We start from the raw sequence: 24,313 nt of genomic DNA, 5'->3' as shown, positions 1-24,313 counted from the left end.
GAAAAAAAAAAAAAAAAAAAAAAAAAAAAAAAAAAAAAAACTCACTGCCGTCAAGATTTCGCAGAGAAAAGATAATAATAACACTTCGCCAAGAGACGACGAGGTCAACAAGAAAAAGAGTAGAAAAAAAAAACCAACTGAAGTTTGGTAGAGAAGGTCACGACTTGGGGCTGAAACTGGTTTCTCCACTTACTTACACACACACACACTATCCCCTTTTGCGCTTAATTTGTTCTACCCCTGAAAACGTCCAATGGATGGTGACAGCGACTCAGTGGACGGCCAATGGCGCGATGGCCAACCTTGCTATTCATAATTTTTTTTCTCTTTTTTTTTGAGACCGGAAGCGTTAGACGATTTAACTTTGCACTGATGAGGGCTGAGTGAGGAGCTGTTCCTCAGCTGTAGTTTCTCTTGACCAAGCCTGGTCAGCTCAACCTGATAGGCAGCCTTCCAAAAGCCAAAGGCAAATAGTCTAGCATTTTATTCTTGGATTCCCAAAGTCAATGTTGGTAGCCAAAATAACTTAAGAATAGCCCTAGATCCATCCGATGTCTTTCATTACCCCTGAGGCATTTTTTGTTTTCTCTTCTTCTTTTTCGCTTGCATTCCTTCCTGTCTATCAACTTTTTGTTGAGTGTTTGTGTCGTATTGCTCGATTTAGACTCGATACAACATCCGCCACAGCTTACAGTCCTTGCCGACAAACATTTCTTCATCTCAACTTTTGTTTCCTCACCTGAATGATGTTTCTTTTTTTTGGCCTCTCCACCTTTCATGTCCTGTTCTCGATGCTCCGAGATGGGAGGGACCGGCACATGTCAGCAACGTCGCTGGATGGCCATCCGTAGATGCGGTTGGCTGAAGCTCGCCATTACACTTTGTCTTGTCAGGCACCAATCGTTTCTTGTTCGGAAGAGGGCGACATGGTTTTCCCGTGATGAACTGGATGGTTCTTATGACTTGTAAGCTTTCGACTGTGCGCTGGTGCTTTACCCAGTTCGGTGTAGAGGGTCGTGATGCTATATATTTGAAAAAGGTGTCTCCGACTCTTTGACTTTGGAGGTGCAGTAGTTGGTTAGACAGCACAACTTGCTCTTGTCTCTCTCTCTCCCCCCTCTCCCTCTCTTTTGCTATTGATTATTCCAGCATAACTCTGGCATATTGCCTCCCTGAACAAAAGGGAAAAAAAAGAGGAGATCATTACTCATCCCACCAACTGACAAAAGACCGTTGGTTACGCAAGACGCACACACAAATCGTCTCGTCTGCAGGCCAAACGAGCCGCCAAGAAATCAAACGTTTCACAGCCAAACGTCCCAGTTAAAAAAAAAGAAAAGAAAATGCGCGTACCAGTCACTACGGTACTCTTGCTCGCTCTCATCTCTGACCCCAGTCTGGCCGTGCCGGCTCTGGTCGAGCGAGCTGGGGCCGATACCGTCGCTCCTTTTCAAGGCCCTTCGGCCCTCGACGCAGCCAAGGCGCCACCATCGTCGAATGTAGCACCATTCCAGGCTGCCGGCTCATCGCCGGGTCCCTTCCAGGGTGGCCCACCAGCCGCAGCTAGGGCTCCAGACCAGGGTACACCCGGCGGCGGAACCGGTGCTGCAGGAGCGGGTGCGGGTGCGGGTGCTGGTGGTACTCCCCCCGCTACTGGTGGTGCTGGTGCTGGTGCTGGTGCTGGTGCTGGTGCTGGTGGTACTGCCCCCAAGGCTGGTGGCACGGGTGCTGGTGCTGGTGCTGGAACTGGTGGCACTCCCCCCGCTACCGGTGGTGCTGGAGCTGGTGGTAGTCCCCCCGCTACCGGTGCTGGTACTGGTGCTGGTGGTGGTGCTGGTGGTACTGCCCCCAAATCTGGGGGCACTCCCCCCACGACTGGCGGTGGTGCTGGTGGTGCGGGTGGCGTTGGTGGTGGTGGTGGTGCTGGTGCTGGTGGAACTACTCCTCGGCCTGGCGGGACCACCCCGGCTACTGGCGGTACTGGTGGTACCGGTGGCACTGGTGGTACTGGTGGTGTTGGTGCTGGTACTGGTACGGGTACTGGTACTGGTACTGGTACTGGTACTGGTACTGGTACTGGTGGGACTACTCCCCGGCCTGGCGGGACCAGCCCCTCGACTGGTGGTGGTGCCGCGGCTCCTCGGCCGAGGCCTGCTCAACCAGGAACAAATGGACTCCCCCCAGCCTCGGGTACGTTCCGCGGCGACCCAAACGCGAAAAACGGTAGAAAGAAGAACCGAGCCGGCCTCCTGGGTCTCTTGGGAGGAGCCGGGAACAGGGCCGGGGCGGGAGCTGGAGCCGGAGCCGGGGCTGGTGGCCTCGGCGCACTACTGGGTGCGGGCGCTGCAAGGCAGGGTGCGGGTGGTGCAGGTGGCGGCGGTCTCGGCGCACTACTAGGTGGGGGTGCTGCAAGGCAGGGTGCTGGTGGTGGTGCCGGCGGCCTTGGTGCATTGCTGGGAGCCGCCGGCGGTGCGGGTGGTGGTGCAAGGCAGAGCGCTGCAAGACAGGGTGCAGGTGGTGCAGGTGCCGGCGGTCTTGGTGCACTACTAGGTGCCGGCGGCGGTGCAGGTGCCGGCGCAAGGCAGGGTGCCGGTGGTGCCGGCGGCCTCGGTGCATTGCTGGGTGGTGCTGGAGGTGCTTAGGCTTTGGAGGAGGAGGAAGAAAGATTCAACCTGACGTCTGCGAGTCACATATACCAGTTTCTTTTTCTTTTTTTTTTTTTTTTTTTGTCTGTCTTTATCTACTGTCTACTATGTGTATTTAATACCGAATACCTGGACTCACTCACTAAGGATGGCTCTCTTTCCATTTCCCCTTTGAGCTGGGCTCCTAGTTAAATTTTAGTTACTGTATATATATTACCTATACTGCGTACTTTCAATGCTGACTTGATCCTGAATTACACACACAACGGCCTTGTCAGCATTAGCGGGACATGCCGAAAGAGGGTCCCCGTTCAGCCGCTCAATGGTGGAGGCACAAACAAACCATCATGGCTACTGCTAGAACAATTGTGCACTGTCCAGGTAACAGCGAGAGGGGGGGGATTTTTCGGCTGATGATCCGACCTTACTCGCACTTGTTTCCACTGCGACGGTCGGGAAATTTACTTTTGAGCCTATCTACATACCTCGTAAGTTTTTGTCGGCAGTTTTCATTTTCGACTACTGCTAGACTAGTCATTCTGGTAAATCGTCGTCGACCTGACTTGGCGTTCACCCACGCTAATGTACAGTACAGTACAGTACAGTACAGTACATCCCCGCTGCAGTCGATCAAAGACGCACGCACTTATGATCGGCCTGGAGCAACAGGCGGCCGCCCAGAGAGAAAATCATTCTCATTCAACACGTGGTGGGCCTGATGTCTGGTGGGCCGATGTGTAGGGTTCCAATGGGCTGATCACTGGGCAGGGTCCCCCTTGGCATCGAAACCCTCGAGGCCCTCCCAAACTCAACGTTGCGCGTTTCAAGCCGCATTAGGCGGTGGGTCGTTTCAGGATCACCATTTGCGAGCAGCAAAAGAAAAAAAAGAGAGACGAGAAGATCAATATATGCGGATTCGCATATTGCTCTCCCTCGGCATCAATCGGCATCTCTTGGAAACCGCACACAAGTCTTGGCATGTCCGCCATCGCCGTCTTGTGTCTCTCGCCACCCGCCACAACGCATCAAAAAATCTAGATCTACTCTAGGTTTATATTGATAGAGAGTGCGATGGCTACGAGCTCGGAATGAGGTCACACTCTTTTTTATTTTTATTTTTTTAACTTTCGGCCTGCTTCAAAACCCATTGTACAGTAGAAGTCAGCAGGCCTCCAGCAAATGTGGCATATTTTATCCAAATCATGAAGCCATATTGAGAGGGCAGGCAGAAAACTCCTTTCTTCGCTTGGCGTCTATTGCCAAACAATCCCATACTGTACCATGCAAACGAGTCGCTACGAAGGGTACAAGAGTTTCATCACGACCCCTGGATTGATCCGAGCCCACTCTGGGAAGAATGTATTATCAACACCCACAACAGTTTGGTTGAGCTTGGCTCTGTTTTTTTCTGTTCCCCTGTTGCTTTCAAACGCGACACTGCCCACTTTTTTTTTTTTTTTTTTTTTTTTTTTTTTTTTTTTTTTTTGACATAATGTACAGGACTCCCGCAGACTCTGCCATTTTCCAGGGTTCAAGGATTCCGGCAGCCGATGCAACCCAAATCCCGGTTTTGGCCTCGGAAACGGCCATCCACAGCCTCCGTCGGTCCAGTCATCCCATCGCTGAGCCCTTCTTCCAGTCTCGAGCCATCATCCGAACTCGCCTCGGCACTAACCGTAAGTCATGGGAACGCTGTAGACATTGTCGGGGTTTGCTGGAAACAAAACATGGCGCACGCGCTCGCTGCTGGTCAATGCATTGTGGCGTCTGAGGCGGCAGGACATATCAACGTTTCCGATATATCGATTTGATTGCCGTCAAGTCGGGAATTCAAAATGGCATTTTGTTGGTAGAGGACTTGGTGATATCATTTTTTCTAAAGAAAATATATCAAAACCGCCTTGATTTGAACCATATTTCAAACAGCACAGCCACTCGCCTCCATCTGCACTCTCATCCTCGCCTTCTTGTATCCTCTTTTGCCTCCTTGCTCGTTGTACCCCTTGAAGAACATGACTGCCCTCTTCTCCGGCCTTTGTCTCACTGAGGCGGCGCAGGGTAGCTCATGCCAGGCACGGAGCTGTACTGTGTCTTGCCACCCGCCACGGCCATGGTCCGCGTGTCGTCCAACGGCTCGCGGGAAGCCGACTCCCTCTCCTCCTGCAATATAGCACAGCAGCCACAGCAGCACGCAAGGGCAATGTCGCTGAGGCAGCTGCCCTGGAGTCCATACTTCCTGCGGATGTCGGCGCGTTGCATGGACATTGGGATCCAAGAGAGTCCGATGCAGCCCAGCCCGCAGAGGAGAAGGCACTGTTTTGTTTGGGTATTAGTCGTCCTGTTGGTTTCCAGCCTACCCGATCTTCGATGGCAGCAAATGTTCCAACACAGTGTTGGGCGCTCCACCGTGTAAAAAAAAGACAACAAAAAGAAAAGTCATGCTGCAACTCACTGTGGTGTTGACAGGCTGGTAACCCTCCATGTTGGAATTCTTCCGCGTGCGATGATGCGTCTTTCCAAACACCACACACGGGATTAGGCAGCCCTGTAGGCAGAGACCCACGTCTCCGAAGCAGCCAAACAGATTCTCGGTGAAGGGTTCTGCGCTCTCAGGGGCCTTCGAGTTGATGACCCCGCCGACGTCGGCAATGGCTGCGCTGAAACGCGCCTGCCATTGTTGCGCATCGGGCCCCTGGAGGAGAGTTTGAAGCTTGTCGCCTTGCTGTTGTTCCTGTGAAGGGCCGGTGGCTGTGACTGTGACCGTGGTTGACGGCACAGGTGGCATCTGGGAAGAAGCAGGAGCAGGCGTCGAGGTAGACATTACGGGTTATGTTGCTAATATTCTGATACTACAGTAGTCGGTGGCAGGAACAATAACGAAAGCTGAGTGCGAAAGTGTAGACGAGCATCTTCAACTGTTGACGTCCTTGCCGGGACTTGGAAATCGAAACAGTAAAGAGTAACAACCCGCCCAGAACCCCATACGCACTTGGTTCAGCCCCGATCCGAAAACGGTCGATTCAGGGTCCATGGCAACTGTCACTACATTCTTCAGCTAGGGCTGAGACCTCCTGACTGGAATTAGTACTGAACTAGCAAAGCTAGACGAGGAGCGAAAAGAGCGCCACAGTAGGGACAATCTGCCAACATATGAACGGTAACAGGAATGAAACCAAATTTTACCGTGATTAGCCTGAGCTACTATGTCGCACATGAGCTGCTTGGATAACCTCGTATGACATGTTCTCCAGCGGCTGAGAACTGAAATCACCGAGCATTTACCCTTGAAAGTGATATCGTCTTTTCTGAGAGTAACTTATATGCTGCCGCTGAGCCTGCAAAGCAGATTAGACCGAGATGAAGAGCCTCCATTGATTTACTGAGCACAGGTCACGATGAAATGATTAATCTTTTTATGGCGAAAAAAAAAAGACTTGGCAAAATTCCAAGTTGGCTACCTATAGACATGGACGCCCACACCATACCACATCTACTTACGGTAAGTAACGTAGGGCTATTTTGATAATGGATTGCCCCGTATGCTATATAAGTTAGTCCATCAACGTTAGTCTTCGGGCTTGAGAAGCCTCTTCTTATGCCTCAACCTTTTCATCTCGGCTAGTTTATATGACCTTCAACTTGTATATTATGAGCAGCTGCATCACGGATTTGCGTTCGCCGCAGCTTTTACTAACGCAGGTTCTCGGTAAGGCCTCCATAGCTTCTCGAAACGCAGCTGCTCAATCAGCGAACCCTGAGATTCAGATTGTGATACTGACATCCTGCGGCACGAACGGGCAGATTCCCTATAGTCGCGTCTCCGTTATAATTCTCTTTTATGTTAGTTTCTGAAAGTGATGGCAGGAAGTTCTCCATTAGCAATCATCTTATCCCAGTCCGCTTTGTCTTCATTATCCAATTTATTATAGCATACAAGATAGTTTGCGTGAATGAATTGTGCTATTTCACTGGTTAATTGAAAGGAGCGTTCAGCGCAGGCATTTGCATCCAGAGTTCCTGGCAAAAAACACCCAACATATTCGCAATTGATCAAAGCTTCGAACTGCAGGATTTGCAGATTTGATATGAAATTATAAAGTGCAAAATCGCCGTGTTGGAACACATATTTAGCTTTGTTCAAAGGAAAAGTTCCCCGACGGTGATTTTCCCACTCAGACTTTATATCGGCAGCTAAACGCTGAAAAAGCATAACAAAACCCTCAAAACCGCGCTGCCGAAAATTCCGTTGAGCAAATTGGGGCAAAAGAACCTTTTGGATGAGTTCAAGTGGATTTGAAAACGGGTTTTCCAATCAGGTTTTGCACGGTAAGCTGTTGGACATATACCATTCTCCTAGGAACGAATATTCTTGCTTCGAAAATTGGTTTAGGGTAATGCAATCGATGAATTAGGTAACTAAGTATTGCCGCTCATCTGCACAAACCCTACGCCCGAGCGGTTTAGGCACTGGAATCGTCGTTTTGGTAGAGACGAGCGTCAATACTCTAGCAGTAGCTACACTGGCGATACGCTCGTGGTTCCTGCCAAGCACTCTGACTTTTGTCAGTTCCTTCTCCTCCTCCGATGGAATATTGACAAGTTGTTCGGTATTACAAAGACCTAAACCAGGTAATGGATGAGCCGTCAGGGTGTTTCCAGAGGAGAGAAGGTCGCGAGGTTTTGGTGAAAGTTGTTTCACTGACTTTGTAGCTGACATATTTGGTCAAGGTCTCGATTCCTCGAATGTATCGGACTGTGGTAACCTGGGACCGGAGCCGGCAGTGAACCCATATGCAACACTTATCATGCTGTTCATTAACGCCGTTTATGAGGACATGACGGAGAACGATCATATGGAACCTGCTATGAGCAGCCGTTTATCGAAAAATATTGGTCAAATACATTCCGCCAACTAAGCCACCGATCCACAGGTACAAATCCGATCTTGCTAAATTCATCTCTGCTCGGCACACATTTCTCGCGTTGCTCAAACCTCGCAATTCGGCGTAAACACAATGATATATTGTTTGTCTCCGCCACCTTCTCTTCCAAGCAGAGCAAACAAACATTTTTTTTTTAGCTCTTAGTCGATGCAATACCTTCCCTGGTTTGTAACCTTTTGCTATAAGCCTTGGCAGCAGTCAGTTCACTGAAAGGGTTGATATTCGACAAGGTGATCAAGCTGAGTCGACGCCCTGACGGGGGACAATAACCTTTAGATGGTGTTACGCGAGCATTCGCTTGCGGTGCGGGAGTTGCGACCTGGCCCAAAGATGGACATAGTCCGCCACCCTATAAATTCCGACGTGAGCAATTCTGGCTTGTTCAACACAGTGATTCTAGGCATTTGTTGCCTTAGCGTGGGAACTGAACGGTGATCAGCCGGTCGTTTCAAAACATTCCAAGCCAGGTAGTTATGCTACGAGTGAAATCCTCGTCTACGATATTTCAAAGTCTTATATCCAGGGCAGCCAGAGCTTCGCTTGCGTCTAACGTTGGGCTCCACATCTCCGACCCCCCTAAAGTCCGGCCCCTAAAAATATCTACTCAGCCACGTCAACCCTTTGTTTTATTTTATAAATATCTAGACGAACTTTTCACTTTAGAACTTGCATTTTGAAGATTCTTGCTCCAAACTTTCCAATGAAACAGTACACTGAAAATCAGCTTCTTGCTGCCATTTCTGACATAAGAAATGGCAAATCAGTTCACAAAACCTCGCAAAAATGGGGTATTCCTCGGAGTACCCTTCACGATCGTTTAAAGGGGGCCCAGTCAATTCAACAAGCGAAAAGATTTTGTCAAAGGCTTTCACAGGAGCAGGAGACCTATTTGGCAGATTGGGTACTTGCGCAGGCCGCGTTAGGCCTTCCGCCAACGCATCAAGAACTACGCTATTTTGCGGAACGAATTCTTCAGGCCGCCGGAGAAAGAAAAAGCCTTGGGAAACATTGGGTTAGCCGTTTTATAGCCCGATATCCAATTTTGAAAACCCAAAGGCCCCGGCGAATAGAAAATGCCCGGGTTAATGGGGCTACAACCGAGGTAATTAAATCTTGGTGGTCCTATTTGAAAAATCCCGTTATCGATACTATAAAACCGGCCAACCGTTGGAATATGGACGAAACAGGTATAATGGAAGGCAAAGGATCTAATGGCCTGGTGTTAGGGCGTAATAAAATCCGGCCATTACAGCGAAAAGAGCCTGGAACGCGGGGTTGGACGAGCATAATCGAATGTGTATCAGCTACGGGGGCTGTTATACCTCCCCTCGTTATATTTAAGGGGAAAAACGTACAGCAACAATGGTTTCCAGCTGATTTAAGTCCTTTCGATACCTGGCAATTTCATGCAACAGAAAACGGGTGGACAAATAATGAAACAGGTATCGAATGGTTAAAAAAGGTGTTTATTCCAAATACCCAACCTTTAACTCCTGAAAAGCGTTTATTAGTTCTCGACGGCCACGGATCACACGTCAGCGACGAGTTTATGCTTGTTTGCCTCCAAAATAATATTCAGCTTTTATATTTACCTCCTCATTCGTCGCACGTTCTTCAACCGTTGGATTTATCGGTTTTTGGGCCGTTAAAGGAAGCTTATCGACGTCACCTGGGATTTGTAAACCAGTTTTGCTGTTCAACGGTTGTTGGGAAACGAAACTTTCTACTTTGCTATCGAAAAGCCAGATCAAAAGCATTTATAGCAAAAACCATTCAATCTGGTTGGCGTACGACGGGGTTATGGCCGGTGAACTTGGCAAAACCACTTTTAAACCCGTTTTTATTAGAAAATAGCAACGCCAACGTCGAAAAAGGTAGAAATAACGGCTTCCAAAGGGATAAAACACCGGAAAGCCCAAACCAAAAAATTAACGACCAATCTTTACTTATTTGGAAAACCCCTAAAACGACCCGAGATATTCGACTTCAACTACAGGAAATTTCCCGGTCCGAAAAAAGTAACGCCACTTCACGGCTTTTGTTTGCAAAAGTCCAAAAAAGCTTCGAAACCAAGGATATCTTATTGGCTGAAGCTCAGCAAAAAATCAGTTTGTTAAAAGCAAAATTGGAGGCGGTACGGCCGGTCAAAAGGAAAAGGGTAATTCCGGATCCCAACGAGCTTTTGGTCAGCAAAAAAAACGTTTATGAAGCACAGGAAAATAATAGGGACTGTTTAGAGGATTTGAACGATGGAGAAGAGGTTAGCGAACCGGGAGAGCCTGACAATGATTGTATTATTGTGCGTTGATAGGTTTACATTTAAATCGGTTTATAAAAGGGGTATTTCGTCGTTACATTTTTCAAGGGGGCCGGACTTTAGGGGGGTCGGAGATGTGGAGCCCAACGTTATGGCCACTTGTTGGGAGTACTATCGCCACCGGTATCTATACCTTGCAGGCGACAGGAGGAAAACCAAAGCAGGCTGCCAAGTTGACTCCGCGGTTTTGATTGTCTCGAATCACCGACCTCGGAACACCTTCTATCTGCACACAACTATTTCCAGGATAGTCCTCAGGGGTTCCACGGGCAGCCATCGGAGCATTTCTGGTCGCTTTGCGCTGACGGTATCGGGCCATCAGCATTGCCTCACACAGGAGGAGTTTTATACAAACGACCAACCTCTTACAAAATGGGTATTTGACCGGCAATCACACGGCTAAAACTCCGAAACTTGTTTTAAAAAAATGGCAGTTGATGATGATTTACTATTTTATATCCAAAGTTGATTACACACCAACATGGACGTATCAGGCGCCGATTGGCACGGCCACGTAAAAGACCTGCCACGCATCACACGAGGTCCTTACCTCAACTGTGGCGGGAGGAGCTGACCCGCAGAGTGCCTGCGCACCACGTGATAGAAAGAAAGGGTAAGAAGGTTTGGAGGTGTCATAATTAGGTTCGAGGATGGCGACAAGATTTCTATCGAGCGCTAGTAGCTTCTTCTGGGAATCTCTCCCGTAGAGGGTCATCCTGGACACAAGAGGCTATTTTTCTAACATCTTGTCGCCCAGAAAGTAGTATTGTCATTCAAGACGAGGACTCACATCGCCCAGGTAAAAAGGGGAAAAAACCCAAAGTTTGGCTTTACAGCCCTAACCCTGGTGATGCCCAAGCTTTGATTGAAGAACGGTCGGTGGCAAAAAATGCATCGCATTCAAAGCGCTTGAAGGACCACGTGCCAGTAGAGAAGGTTGAGTTGGTGGCAAAGGGACCGGCTGGGTGACTAATTTGGACGAGACACTCGCTTGCGCCTCTGGCGTTGGCGAGATTCTGGACTGATAGGTTCCAGGTTCTGAGCTGGTAAAACCCCCCAGACCGGCGGCAGAGACACAGCTCGAGGGTAAGGACGAGATCAGACCAGGCTGCAGGCTAATACAATATGCTAGTAGCCAGCACATCCCCCGCAACAAGTCTTGATGGCTGACGAAGTGCGGGGTAGCGCATGAATCAGGGCAACCGTCGTACGATCCATGACCTTGCTTTTCTATTTGATTGCTTTTTTTTCCATTCCTGCTTCTACACTCTCATGCCATCATCATGAGCCACCGAAAAAAAAAAAAAAAATTAACCGCTCGACTCTGTCTCATTCTCCAGCCTCGACTTTTCAGAGTCGTCGACATCTTGTCCCCATCCAGTGGAGAGTCAACTCAAGCGAGGCGGGATCGTGCCCACTGCAGGGCGGGAGGCCGCCCCTCCCCCGGATTATGGGCGGATCTTTGTGGATACCCAAAGCCACTAAAGCCTGGGGAAAAAGGGGGAAATAGAACCGGCTAGTGGGGCCTAGCGCAGGAAAAAAAAGGGTCCCGCATCGTTGACTCTCCACTGCCAGTGCTGAATTGCCGAGTTCTTGACCAGCCTAGGAAAGTTTAGTCTCATCATTGAACAACATGGTTGCCAAACACCGAAAAGAAAGAAAAGAAAAGAAAGAAGAAAAAAAAACCCCCCGAAATTTCAGCCTTCCATCTCTTTATCAATAGCATGACAAGTCGCAATCGTGCAACATCGGTTTCGTCCTCCTCCTCTGGATGCAGGACTCGTAACTGCCACAATGGTCGTCCTCCCTTTTGCACACACCAAATTGGGCGGAATGTGGGTTGAGTGCGTTCGTTGCGTGTGAGGGTGGGTGTGGTCTGAGGCCCGCAGGATGACCGTCCGGCCGTCTGCAGTTCCGCCCGTTTGTATATTGGTGTGTATGAGATGTGTGCTGATCCTGGGGTGCTTTTGACGTATGAGGCGTGTCGTGATTGGTGCTTGGAGCCATGGCTCAGACGCCTCTGCTCATTTCCATCTTGTTTACCCCGCTTCCCAGCTGCTCCTGGGGCATGTCTGGAGTGCCATGCTTGGCTGTTCGTCTCTACACGAGTACCTCCCAAGGTACCCTACTCGCGTTTGATCTGTTTTTGTTTTTGTTTTTGTTTTTCATTTAGTTGGTTGACTAGCGCCCACTTCATGCCATGGTAAATTGCATTTTCGATCAGGTTCTTCCATGCCCATCGCCATCTTCAGTGGCAGCCAAGGTGGGTAGATGAAGGGGGCTGCTACTTTGCAGCTGGCAGATTAAGCCGTCATGAGCAGGGATATGTGACAAACAATCAATGCTAAGTGAATTGGAGGAGGAGGCTTGGGCATTGCTCGTGTGCCCGCCACTCCTCGAAAAGCATGTACCGGGTAGTGGTAGTAGTAGTAGTAATAGTGGTAGTCGTATGAGTAGGAACTAGACAAGCCTGCCTTAGGTCGGTAGGGTACGTTTCCCTGACATCCAATAGTTTTAGTACCTCCGAACCTAAGGTACATTGGCTTTGGATGGATGGGGGGGAAGGTGACCAGCCAGCTGCCAAAGCACAAGAGGCCCCTTCATTCTTCCCTCCCATAAAAGGAATGCCCATCCTCTTTGTCACACATGCGTACCCTCTATCCTCTCCAACCTACCACACACATTCGACTCAGCCGTGATTAATCAATTCCATCGGCCGACGGTTCACATCAGATCACACCTCCAATCAAGCAAAGAATGTGAGTTGGCATTTCTTTCCATCCATCACGTAACTAGCCCAAATTCAAACGCCGGTTGTCATTTTCCCATTCCACGATAACTGTCTTGGGAGACCTAGCAGACCGTTGCGTCGAGCTAGGAACCTTGCTCAGTACATCTGTTGTTGTGCTGGCCGTTGGTTTTTTTTTTTTTTTTCAAACTAGACTCTTGACCTAGAGCAACATCTCCCCAATCTATCTATCTATTTATCTATAATCTATCTATATGTCCTCCCTTCATCCACGAGAGAAGACTTTCCCCCTCCCTTTCTCTCACAGAGAGTCACAGTCATCGGCAATCGTCCTTTTTCTTCAACAATATCACTGACCATACACAGAGACACACACATCAAAAATGCCCGTCCGCATCCCCACAGCCCGCACCTCCGAGGTCCTCTGCTTCGGCGCCGCCGGCGTCTCCGTCTTTGCCCCCCTCTACATGGTCCTGCCCGGCGCCGAGGAGCGCCTGGCCTCCCAGACCGTCCGCTGGGCACCCCGCTGGGAGCGCAACATCGGCTTCTTCACCCCGGCCGCCGAGCGGGGCATGCAGCGCGTCAAGCCGCCCGTCGAGCGCACCGTCAAGCGCATCGACAACCGCCTGCCGCTCGAGAGGATGGCCAAGAATCTCGGCGGCAGGATCGAGAGGGGCTTTGTCAGGTTCACCCCCAAGCCGAAGGAGTAGAAGAGAGAGAAAAAGAAAAAAGAAAAAAACGCATGTTTGGTTTGCGTTCCGGACGTCCAGACCCTGAGATGGTGGCGTCCAGGTCTGTCACATCTACCTACTGTCGGATGTTGTATTGGTGATTCAGGCCGTGTTTATTCATTCACATTCATTTTTGCATGCATGCAATTCAGAGGCATCAAGCATACTTGGGGTGTTTGGGATCCTTTATATAGGAACACTATGAATAAAGTCGATGAAATGTGTTACTGCCAGTTCCGCCGTAGTAAACTATTTCAGGTGTTGCATCGATGTGATTAGACGCATGTGGTAGGATCAAGGACAAAATATAACGACAGACCCACAAAGCGGCTCAAAACTTTTGCTCAACATGCTCGCCGGCAGGACAAGCCACTTCATATTCGAGCAACAACTCCACCCCTTTCCCGGGGTTGAGTGTCACATCCCATACGATCTCGCCCTTTTGCTTGAGAACAGCCACCGCCCGACCCCACGTCCTGTCGCCCTTCTCGCTGGGGGACCATCGCGAACCGCAACTTCCCCGGCAGGAACTCCCTTTCCGCCCGGGAGCAGCCCACGAGGCAAGGCAATGTCGACTCGCAGTCTTTCGTCCTGGCTGACGGGGACCTGGTCGAGCACCGAGAGCATGACCGGCTTGTACTTGGCCACCACCGTGTGGGAGAAGACGACATTGGCAAATGCGATTGTAGCAATGCGGGACTTGGAGGCAGTAGGTGCCGGTGCCAGAGTCTTTTGCCCGGGCAGCTCGTACGTGGCCGTGAGACCGGCCTCCTCGAATGAGGGCTCTTGAAACTCCAAGATTGGCAGCGGACTGGGCTCTTGGTAGTTCAACGCCATATCGGCATCCCGAACAGTGGGTTCATCAAAGAGCCTAAATTCTTGGTCATTGGAGCCCTCTTCTTCTTCTTCTTCTTCTCTTGCGTAGGCAAATGTCTCTCTCTCCTCCCCAAACAGCTCATCGCGATTTAACTTTGTATTTGTAGCAGGCTTGTGTCCAATCATGCGAGCCCTTCGTTCTTCTTGACTGTCGAGCGCATCATCCCACTTCTTGGATCTGGGAGCAAGTCGAATGTCCCATGGCTTGAGTTCGGGTACGTCACTGCCGGCACCACACAAAGCGGTGCGGCTGGTAGAGAGCATCATCTTGCAGTTTTCCCACGTCTCAGACGTTTGGTTGGTGATCTGCGCGTCAAAGTATAGCCTCCCCGAGTTGGAGGCTGTCGAAAACGCCAGGTCGTACGATGGGGCCCAAAAGGCCCATGAGGTCAAGTAAGACAAGGACAAACTGCAGGTCGTCTCTAGCATGGCATCACCCAACTCGCCACTGGTCTTGTCGGTTGCGACTGATGCAGTGTCACTAGCCAAGGAGCTCCGTCTTGACGAGCCTGGCGTTTTGCCCACGACCTCCAGCGTGACAAGAACCGTGTAGCACTTTATGGGCCAGAACAGCATGCGCTCCCCGCGCTGGCGCACACTCTCGGCTTCTTTCTCAAGATTTAAAAGGGACTGTTTGTGTTTCTTCTGGACTCTCGACTTGTGCTGCTTGTTGTACTCCTTGAGTGCCTTGGCGCGCTCTTTGTTTGTTATTTTTTTTCCAGTCGTACCTGTTCCTCACGTAGGCTCTCAAGGACGGCTTGTAATCCTCGCCGCTCGTCAGAAGCTTTCTTGGACTCCGCTGCCAACTTTTCCCGCTCTTGCTTGTAGGTCTGCAGAGCCTGATCAATGTCGGGACAGTTCTTGCGGTCAAGCGACTTGCCCCAGGAATTGAGGAACTCAAGTCGCATCGCTGCACTATTCTGCTGGTCTTGGAAGATGCGTTCAACTGCTAGGACGGCCTCCCGTTGCTTGCGCTGGGTTTGCAGCTTTGCCTCGGCGTCTTTGTACTCTACGCTTTCCGCTGGTCCTTCATATTCTGAATCGGTATCGTCCTCGTCGGAGTCGTCATCCTCGTCGGGAAAGATGTCTTCGTAAACGTCGCGGTTGGGGAGGAGCTTGATGGTGATGTCGGTGATGAGGGCTGAGCCTGTGCCCTCCACCTTGATCGAGTCTTCGTCGACGGTCGGAGACAGACCCACGATGGTGATCTGATTAGCGCCTGGATATATAGTGCAATTGGGAGGATCCGTCTCAGTCAGCATCTCCAGAAACCAACAGCAGCGGGTTGCGGATTGAACGGTAGCTTGAGAGGCACATCGCTGACGTCTCGAACCACCTGGGCCTGGGCCGGGAGCAGAGTGACGGATCGTGTCGCCAGGTCGCGAACGTGGTACTTGCGGCTGTGAACAGTAGCCATGGTGTACTGACGGTAGGCTTCCTTGTTTAACTGGTGCGAGCAAAAATGGAGCGCGACTCGATAGTTGGCCGAGCTGGGAGTAGAAGCCGTTTCAAACAAGATCAAGATGCGCAGGCCTACGCAACATGCCTGCTGCTGCCCGGGACGAGCCTCTGCAATGCATTGTTGCGGATGCGGCGCTGGAATGGCCTTGCATTCGCCGGCAAGAAAGTCCCAAGTGATTCATCGTCAAGATAAGTCAACGGTCAATTACCAAAGTTGGATGTGATACGCAACGTTAGGCGGAAGCTTGGTACGCCATTGGGGATCAGACAAACTTGGACGCAGGTCGGCGGCATAGCTTCAGTAGCCTGCCTTGTTGAGATTGGGGTAAGTGGAGTGGGGCTCCAAATTGAGGACCCATAAAATGCCGCTGTCGCTGTTCCACTGAACAGAATAAAAACAACTGTATCTAAATACAATGAGCAGCTTAATAGGATTAAAGAATGAGTGAGTGTGTCTTTATCTCTAAATATATAAGTCGGGCAGGTTTATAACAATAAAGACATTTGCTGGAAGACGCTTTGTTGATACGCGTTTGAGCAGCACCATATATAATGACAAAATCTGCGTTCCTTCCCAAGCACTGATGGTGTAATGGTAACATCGAAGCTTCCCATGAAAGTGGCTTGGTCCCCGATCAGGATAATGCTTTGGCCCCGGATTCGATTTCCGGTCAGTGCAATTTTTGTTTTGCTACCATATATCATGCATGGTAGGTAGATATGCATGGTCCGATACAAACCGGTGTGAGCATTTCTTCTATTTTTTATCTCTTGTTTTCTGGTTCAGATGCGTTTAAAATCGAGCAGAGTTGAGCGCCTAGAAACAGTTCTTTTAATCAACCATTTACCTCCCCGTCAAAGAAAATGTGAGCGGTGTTTTCCATCTATAGAAAACACTTTGGGTTGCGAAAGTTTTTTTAAGTTTGCCTACAGGGGTTGAAAGCCCCGACAGCCTTCGGCGTTTAACGTGCAGGGCTCAATCAAATTCGCTGCTAAGACAGATGGACTGGTCAAATAAACGCGGAACTGCAGCAAAGAGGAACATCCATGCACCTTTGTAAATTCCGATCGTTGACGGGTCATACAACATTTTGCATATTCCTCACCGGGAAGATAATGGGTATAAAAAGCTTGAACTCCTCCAGGTCTTTTTTTTCGAGTAAGGAAAATGCAGATTCATTTAGCAAACCAACTCCCACAATCAATTCCAAAGCACGCATCCATCCACCAATTCATCTAGAAAAAAAAAAACATGTCTGCGCAGACCCCTCAAAACCCTTTCCGCATGGCCGTCCTCCTCGAGGGCGTCCAACTGTCCGACATCATGGGCATCGACATAATCGGCAACCTGTCGCGCAAGTACGTCCGCGCGGTGCGAGAATTCAGCCCCGCCATGGCCGACTATGAAGGATCCGCAATCGACCTGGAGATCTTTTACCTCGCCGAGACCCTGACGCCGACCGAGGTCACGCCCTCGTTCCGGTACATGCCCAACATGACGTACGAAGAGTGCCCGCGCGATCTGGACCTGGTGCTGATGGGCGGCAACGGGTTCCGGTCGCAGACCGAGGCCTCCAAGAAGTTTATCCGCGAGGCCTGGCCCAGGACGCGCGTCTGGATGACCACCTGCGTCGGCACGCTCTGGCTCGCCTCGGCCGTCGACCTGGCCGGGCTCAAGGTCACCACCAACAGGGCCGCCATCGAGATCGGCAAGCAGATGTACCCTGCGGCGGACTGGCAGGACAAGCGGTGGGTGGTGGAGGAAAAGGTCTACGAAGGCCAAGGCAAGGGGGAGTTGTGGACTGGAGGTGGTGCAGGTGCAGGTAAGCATCCTATCATGCCCATGTTGTTTGTTTCTTTTTTTTTCTTTTTCTTTTATGCAGAGCAGCTAACAAGCAATTCTAGGCCTCGACATGGTCACCCAGTGGTGCTTCCAGAACTTCAACAAGGACTTTGTCAACGCCCTATCCACGTACCCCCTTGAGCTCCAGCCAGGCCGCAGCTTTGATCAGGAGTACAATTACGACCTCAAGGAGGTTGGAGGGCCTTGGGTACCCACACAGCAGTCTTGATAGAGAGACGGTTATTCTATTTTCTGGGCTGGGGAAAAAAAAATATTCAAAGTGGTATTTGGGAATTGGAGCCTAAAGACTAATAGATATACGTGTAACTCGGTACGCTTCAACGTGGCAACTCTTGGAACAGGCTGTGGCAGCAAAACCTGCTCATGCCAAGCACTGATAATACCAATCGTTGAGCTTCACACACCTGAATGGGCTCACGCAAACCGTGCCACCCTGCCAGTTGATGCCACCACATTGCTGCCATTGCGGCACCGTGCCGGGATTCGTGACGGGCGGAGTAGTCTCCTCGGGAGGGGCACTGGTGGTGGTAGAAGTGACAATGGTTGAGAAGCTGGTGGGAGGAGGGGTGGTCGCGGCAGTAGTGGTCGGCAGGTTCGTCGCAGGACCGCAACCGGAGCCCGTGGCCTTGGCGCGCAGGACGCTCGAGACGGAGGACCAGGCCGGCTTCTTGTTGTAGTTGGCGTCGTAGAGCATCGCATCGCCCGTGCCGGGGAAGGTGCTGGGGATCCACGAGTGCTTGTCGGTGAAACCCCAGACCGTGAAGCCAACGCAGCGGGCGCCGACGTCGAGACACGACCCCACCATGTTGGCGTAGTCAACACCCTGCTGGGCAGCAGCCTGGGAGCTGGCCGGGAGGCTCGAGTGGCGGATGTCGACCTCGGTGTACGACACGTCGACGTTGAGAGCCGTGAAGCGGCGCAGCATCGTCGTCAAGGCGGACCGGGACGGGGTTGAGCCGACGATCATGTGGCCCTGGAAGCCAACGGCGTCGATGGGGGCGCCTGCGGCCTGCACGATCTTGACGAGCTCGATTGCGCGGTCCGTCTTGGCCTGGTTGTACTCGAGATTGTAGTCGTTGTAGTAGCTAGAGCCAGACAAACCTTGTTAGTGGGAGAGTCGAAGGCAGTCGGGCGTCGTTACAAAATGAACTCAACACAACACAACAAAACACGTACAGCTTCGTGTTTGGGTCAGCAGCCTTGGCAGCCTTGAAGGAAAGGGGAATGAAGTCGGTGCCGAAGACCCGGTAAAAGACACTGTCGCGCCAGCCACCATTGTCATCAATGGCCTCGTTGACTACATCCCAGGCATAGCATTTGCCGAGGTAGTGGCCCATGACGTTGTTGATGTGGGTGACAATGACCTGCTCTAGGGATTGCCTGTTCCAGCTGCCAGAAGAGACTGCAAAGTGATGACTGGGTCAGTGGCAGTCCTGGAAACTGGTTCGAATGAAATTAGCCGCATCGACCAAACTTACCCCAGCCCGGTAGCTGGCTGTGCCAGACCAAAGTATGGCAACGGAGGACCTGCTTGTTGCGGGTGGCGACGTTGGTGACGATGTCTCCCTGCGAGTACGAGAACTGGCCTCTGTTGGGCTGCGTCGACTGCCATTTTTGGCCATTCTCGGGCACGACCTGGCCGAACTCGTTGACGTCGTTGACAATGTTCATGTACGGTTGCTCGTTGACGGCCCCTTCACCGACAGCCGTACCAAAGTACTGCAAGCCCGCGGCTTGGGCGACTTGGTTGAGTCCGCATGCCTGCGCGTTGACGGTGGGCAAGAGGAGGCCAATGGAGGCGGGGAGAAAGAAGGCGGAACGCATTGTAATTTGTCAAACAGTCTTTCTCCGAGAGGGGCAGCTAGAAACAGGTCCCTGCATTTAGCGAGACAGAGGGTTGGAAGGGGGAAAAGGAAAAAAAGACGGGAACAGGAAACAACAGGCTTATTAAGAGCAGCATCCTTCACATTGTTTCTTGATCTGATTTATGCTCTGCATAATGGTAATAACTGCTAAATTCTCAGCAAATAATCGTGGGCCAATCGGGCGTGCTCCGTGAAAATTTACCCATTGCGGCTTAGAATTGGTCGCCAAACCGGCCCAACGGGAACGACCCACGAAGTTTACCGTATAGCTTGACCTGATATGGGCTTGGCTTAATATGGCGACCGCAACAAGATTGGTTCAAGGTATGGGATTTTGACTATACTGTGGAGCCGTCGGAGGATCGGAGGATAGGAAGATATGAGGAGGTCTAGCGTGGTTATAAATACGCATACCCCAAGTCATATGATCGGGTTGTCGTGCGCTGAACATGGAAGCGAGGCAAGATTGATGAGGCAAGCAAATTAAGAGCTGTAAACCGGGGGTCGCATGCCATGCCGGCAGGCAGAATACCTTTTGGCACCAACGGCTAAAGTGATGAGTGCCGACGACTCGACCACCAACAGGTGCAAGGGTCATATTGCATTTTGTGAACGCCAATTTGCGCCAAGGGACATGCCCAAGGAAGTTCCACCAATAGGATAGCAGACAGGTTAACCAAGGCAAGAATACGATCCTCATGCTGTGATAGCCGAGCATTATTGCGATTTTACGCGCCAAGAGCCAGCAGAACACTGGAGGTGACAATCTTTTATCTGCTGTCGCTGTGAATCTCATAAAAGCTCAGCAACGCATCCGACTACCACACAAGAGCAACCTCGACCGTGGCGACCCGGCAAAATCTGGGACCTACCGCAAGATAAAGTACGCTGTAGTTTCTGTTTTGGCACCCCATCGAAAGCCGTTCAAGTCCAGGATGCTCCTCTACCACGTACGGGAGAGTCGATAGACTCGATACAGCAAAACGCACCAGAGCTTGGTCAAACCCGGGCCCAGAAATTATAACACAAAAGAACAACTGTAGCAGTGTATTGATACACCAGACATCATATCGCCATAGACTGAATTTTGGGGAAATTATATTAGCCTCTCTTTTGAGTCTGACATTGATCTAGAAAGGCTGGATTTCTGAACGCTTTGAAAGTGATATTAAATATGCGCTTCTCGAAATACCTTCCCGCTCTCCGTTCTGAAAACACTGGGTCCCCTCCAGGCTGCAGCATATATAAGTTTTGCTACGGCGAATAGATACTGGAAACAAGCACTAAAAATTACACTCGAGCAGACTTTTCTCTTGAACCAACAGCACCTGACATAACAAGGGACGTTGTGCATAGCCTAAAGCGCGCTCGAGTTAAAAATAGCAAAAAAAAAAAAAAAAAAAAAAAAAAAAACCATTACACTGCATAGGGCGATTTCAAGGACTACCAAGGCGATGGCCCGATCGAACAAATCTAGACGTGCAAGCCCTATGTGAACCTTTTGATGGCGGCAAGGTCTGTGCTCAGCGGTAGCTTGGGGTTGCGAAGGATGCAAAGACATGGCGTACTCGAGTCTCACGGATGATTTAAGCAAGTCGAATTTTCTGAGTGATCACGATACGGAAGGAGCCGACGCAATCAAAAAGCGCCGTGTTGCAGCTAGTAAAACATTGCGGTACGGGTGGCATTTATTATGTAACCAAGGTACGCAAATACCAGTCTTTAACCTCCTCTCTAGTTCTTCAGCCATCGATGGGGTCTTGGACGCCCTACTGGTTAGGCCTGCGCCGGAGTAAATATTAGCACGAGATAGCCGCGGATAGCAATTGCCCCAACATGGTAGTCGATTCCTGCAATCAACCTTGGCGGTCAGCCTGTCAACTCTCGGGCCCCATGGGGGAAGCCGTGCTCATGGCTCCGGCACTCCATTCCTTTGCACATTGACACGTCAGCTCGGCCGTCCCGATATTGGCGTTGACAAGAGAGTATATCTGCCATCTTGGGACTGCGACAACAGCAAAAAAAAAGAAGAGAAAAAAAAAAAGACTTTTGCTAGCAGCCTGCGATGGTCTTTGGTTCTCGCCGTGCAAGTATACGATGGCCGGCAGCGACACCGATCCAGGGCTAGACGAAGATCCAATCATCCCGAACAACGGGCTGAAAACAAACGTCACAGTGTGGTGCCTTTTTCTCCTGGCTACCGCTTTCCTCTTGCTTCGGCTGTACAGCAAAGGCCGCCGACCACGCCGGGGATTTTGGTGGGACGACTACGTCCTGGGGGTAGCATGGGTGGGTATCCCAAGCATGACTCCCTAGGTGTGTGTGTGTGTGTGTGTGTGTGTGTGTGTGTGTGTGTGTGTGTGCGTGTGTGTGTGAGTGCCCTATAAGCTGACACCATCTTTGGGATGCAACCAAGGCCTGCCAGCTGGCCTCGGTGGTGCAGATTAGCGTCATCATAGCCGACGGGTTTGGTCTGCCCGGGAGATACATCGACGCGGAGCATAGCTACCGAGTCGGCCTCGGCAGCCTGGTCGCTGGCACGATGCTGATACTCGCCACCACGGGAAGCAAGACCTCCTTCGTCCTCACCCTCGTGCGCATCTCGACCGGGCCACCGCTTACCGTCGCGCTGTGCGTTGCGGCTGCCTCGATGAACCTTCTTCACCTTGCCACCATCGTGATACAGTGGGCGCAGTGCAAGCCGCTCGAGAAGGCCTGGCGCCCCGTCCTGTCGGGCAGTTGCCTGCCGTCCGCTGTCAATATTGATATGGCCATGGCCAGCACCGGTGCGATACCCCCTTTTTGTTGTTGCCCTTTTCCCCGGTACTTGGACTGTCGTCCGTTTGCTCTAACAGGTAGCCGAGTGCGGGACAGCATATTCTGGCGTCGTTGACCTCTCGCTTGCTATTGCATCATGGTTCATCGTCGGCAATCTCCAGATCAGAAGGGACGAGCGTATTGGCATTTCTTTTGTCATGAGCATGGGTATATTGTACGACTCTTCCCTTTGCATTCTTCTCTGCTTTGTTGCAACTTGCAAGCAGGCCGAGTGATGCTGACTCGAGAAACCTAAGCGCTGCGATCACGGCCTTTATCAAAGTCCCTGTCCTCACTGTCATGGCCAATCATGACTTTTCCTGTAAGTTGATGGACTTTTCAAACTTCCGAAAGAGGGTCTCTACTTCAAACACAAGTTTGAACTCCGTCGAGACTCTGCTTATTGTTGGCATCGACTGTTCTGACATTGCTTCATCTGGACAAAAGATGAAGGGGCAAATCTTATCATTCTGAGCTCGATAGAGATTACGTTGACCATCATGGCAGCGTCCCTACCGATGCTACGGACGCTTGTGCGAGAATTTGACGGCTGTAAACCAAAGGGCAGCACTCAAGGGCCGGGTCGATTCGAGGATTTGCAATTACAGCGACGGGCGCCGGGAGAGCTGAGAAGGAATGATTGCGTGGAAGACTGATGATACCAAGATAAAAGACAAGTATGAACTAGTCTAGCCAGAAAAGCTCTTTTAAAAAGCCGTGCGCTCAGCGTGGAGATGGGAATCAACTCGACCGATCCCCGCATCTTGTGTCTCTATCACTTTTCCCTGTCCTCAGCGACATTTTACAGGTAGATAAAGCAAAATGACTTTGCATTTCAATTCAACGTCGAGTTGTACATCTGCCGGGCGAGGCCAGTGAGTATCGTTTTCCATAAAGAAGACTAAGAGAATTAAATACAAGGAAATGTTTTCCAGCCGTGAGCTATTCGCCATGTTTTCTTCGTAAAGGACATTACTATTAAACTTAATAAGAACCGGACGCCTCGAAGCCTCGAGGATCCGGCCGAGGGGCAAAGCAAAAACTGCAACTGCCATTCCGCAAAAGCCGAGACGCTTAGAGAATCAGGACCGCGCCGGCAGCAGCGAGGGCCACCGCATTGAAACCAGCACGGGCAGCGCCAGCCGGGGTTGGGGTCGAGGAGGCAGCGCTGCCAGAAGGCCTCGGGGTGGTGGTGCCAGCGGCGGCGCCGGTGCCGGTGGCGGTGCTGGCAACAGTGGCGGCGCTGCCGGTCTTGGGGCCGGTGCAGTGCCAGTGGTCGCCGTGGGGCTGGCAGCCGACAGACGCGGTGGGCGACGGCGGGAGCGTTCGGGTGCCGCTATGGTGGTCATCATCATCGTGATCGTCGTCATGGTCGTCGTCGTCGTCGTCGTCATGGTCATGGTCATGGTGGCGGCTGGAGGTTGCAGTCGCGCTCGCAGCAGCAGGAGGTCTAGTGGTCACCCCGCTGGGGTTGGCGGTCACGGACTGTCCCGGAACAGTGGTGCGGGGGCCACGACAGTGCCAGTGGTCACCATGAGGTTCGCAGTCGACCGAGGCGGTGGGAGATGGGGGCAGCTGCTGGGCAACGCCGACGGCGACGAGGCCGAACATGGCAACGATCTGAGAAACCCTCATTTTTGCAGATTGTAAAGAGTGACTTCTTTGAGTCGTCAGCGGAGAGAATGACTTGGCGATGCCTGAGCTGCTATTTCTCAAATTGTAGTCTTTTGCAAGCTTGTAGGCAGTAAAGAGGGAGTGCGCCGGCAAGCGAGATCCATTGGCTGTCAGAAGTGGCACGACAAGACGCTATTATAGTTGAAAAAAAGATAAAAAAAAAAAAAAAAAAACCATGCGTGATTGTATTGCAGTCATGCAAGCACCTAATAACCTAAACTGCGCCTCCCACAAACTCCATCGCGATAAACACTCACGGGGCCTGGGTCGAGTTTTGCATAAGCGCATCTTGGCGTCTTGGCCCCCCCCCCCCCAGCTCATCTCTATCCGCCATTTCAGAATCTCCAGCCTCATTGGTTCCCTTGGAACAA

General features: G+C 51.1%; 9 protein-coding genes across 9 annotated transcripts; 5 read left to right on the top strand and 4 right to left on the bottom strand.

The window, feature by feature from the left end:
- Positions 1-1,343: 1,343 nt before the first annotated feature.
- Positions 1,344-2,642, top strand: PpBr36_03985 (uncharacterized protein; the record flags this gene model as incomplete). The annotated part of the gene is made up of 1 exon (XM_029891152.1): positions 1,344-2,642. One exon carries the CDS (start codon positions 1,344-1,346, stop codon positions 2,640-2,642), a length of 1,299 nt encoding a protein of 432 aa, XP_029750259.1.
- Positions 2,643-4,137: 1,495 nt separating this feature from the next.
- PpBr36_03984 (uncharacterized protein) lies at positions 4,138-4,456 on the top strand (the record flags this gene model as incomplete). Its single annotated transcript, XM_029891151.1, has 2 exons — positions 4,138-4,321; positions 4,344-4,456. The coding sequence occupies 2 exons, from the start codon at positions 4,138-4,140 to the stop codon at positions 4,454-4,456; spliced, it is 297 nt and encodes a 98-aa protein (XP_029750258.1).
- A 229-nt stretch (positions 4,457-4,685) lies between these two features.
- Positions 4,686-5,466, bottom strand: PpBr36_03983 (uncharacterized protein; the record flags this gene model as incomplete). The annotated part of the gene is made up of 2 exons (XM_029891150.1): positions 4,686-4,958; positions 5,098-5,466. 2 exons carry the CDS (start codon positions 5,464-5,466, stop codon positions 4,686-4,688), a joined length of 642 nt encoding a protein of 213 aa, XP_029750253.1.
- Positions 5,467-13,037: 7,571 nt separating this feature from the next.
- PpBr36_03982 (uncharacterized protein) lies at positions 13,038-13,364 on the top strand (the record flags this gene model as incomplete). The annotated part of the gene is made up of 1 exon (XM_029891149.1): positions 13,038-13,364. One exon carries the CDS (start codon positions 13,038-13,040, stop codon positions 13,362-13,364), a length of 327 nt encoding a protein of 108 aa, XP_029750252.1.
- A 352-nt stretch (positions 13,365-13,716) lies between these two features.
- On the bottom strand, positions 13,717-15,678 carry PpBr36_03981 (uncharacterized protein; the record flags this gene model as incomplete). Its single annotated transcript, XM_029891148.1, has 4 exons — positions 13,717-13,830; positions 13,902-14,891; positions 14,990-15,469; positions 15,538-15,678. The coding sequence occupies 4 exons, from the start codon at positions 15,676-15,678 to the stop codon at positions 13,717-13,719; spliced, it is 1,725 nt and encodes a 574-aa protein (XP_029750255.1).
- A 1,296-nt stretch (positions 15,679-16,974) lies between these two features.
- PpBr36_03980 (uncharacterized protein) lies at positions 16,975-17,794 on the top strand (the record flags this gene model as incomplete). Its single annotated transcript, XM_029891147.1, has 2 exons — positions 16,975-17,545; positions 17,628-17,794. The coding sequence occupies 2 exons, from the start codon at positions 16,975-16,977 to the stop codon at positions 17,792-17,794; spliced, it is 738 nt and encodes a 245-aa protein (XP_029750254.1).
- Positions 17,795-17,947: 153 nt separating this feature from the next.
- On the bottom strand, positions 17,948-19,410 carry PpBr36_03979 (uncharacterized protein; the record flags this gene model as incomplete). The annotated part of the gene is made up of 3 exons (XM_029891146.1): positions 17,948-18,671; positions 18,763-18,988; positions 19,065-19,410. 3 exons carry the CDS (start codon positions 19,408-19,410, stop codon positions 17,948-17,950), a joined length of 1,296 nt encoding a protein of 431 aa, XP_029749766.1.
- Positions 19,411-21,548: 2,138 nt separating this feature from the next.
- Positions 21,549-22,504, top strand: PpBr36_03978 (uncharacterized protein; the record flags this gene model as incomplete). The annotated part of the gene is made up of 3 exons (XM_029891145.1): positions 21,549-21,740; positions 21,868-22,237; positions 22,307-22,504. 3 exons carry the CDS (start codon positions 21,549-21,551, stop codon positions 22,342-22,344), a joined length of 600 nt encoding a protein of 199 aa, XP_029749767.1. The 3' UTR covers positions 22,345-22,504.
- Positions 22,505-23,342: 838 nt separating this feature from the next.
- On the bottom strand, positions 23,343-23,903 carry PpBr36_03977 (uncharacterized protein; the record flags this gene model as incomplete). Its single annotated transcript, XM_029891144.1, has 1 exon — positions 23,343-23,903. The coding sequence occupies one exon, from the start codon at positions 23,901-23,903 to the stop codon at positions 23,343-23,345; it is 561 nt and encodes a 186-aa protein (XP_029749772.1).
- Positions 23,904-24,313: the final 410 nt, after the last annotated feature.

The sequence above is a fragment of the Pyricularia pennisetigena genome, chromosome 6, assembly GCF_004337985.1.
Source record: "Pyricularia pennisetigena strain Br36 chromosome 6, whole genome shotgun sequence".
Classification (NCBI taxonomy): Eukaryota; Fungi; Ascomycota; class Sordariomycetes; order Magnaporthales; family Pyriculariaceae; genus Pyricularia; species Pyricularia pennisetigena.
Note: the sequence above shows the minus strand (reverse complement) of the source record. Positions and strands in the feature narration are given on the sequence as shown.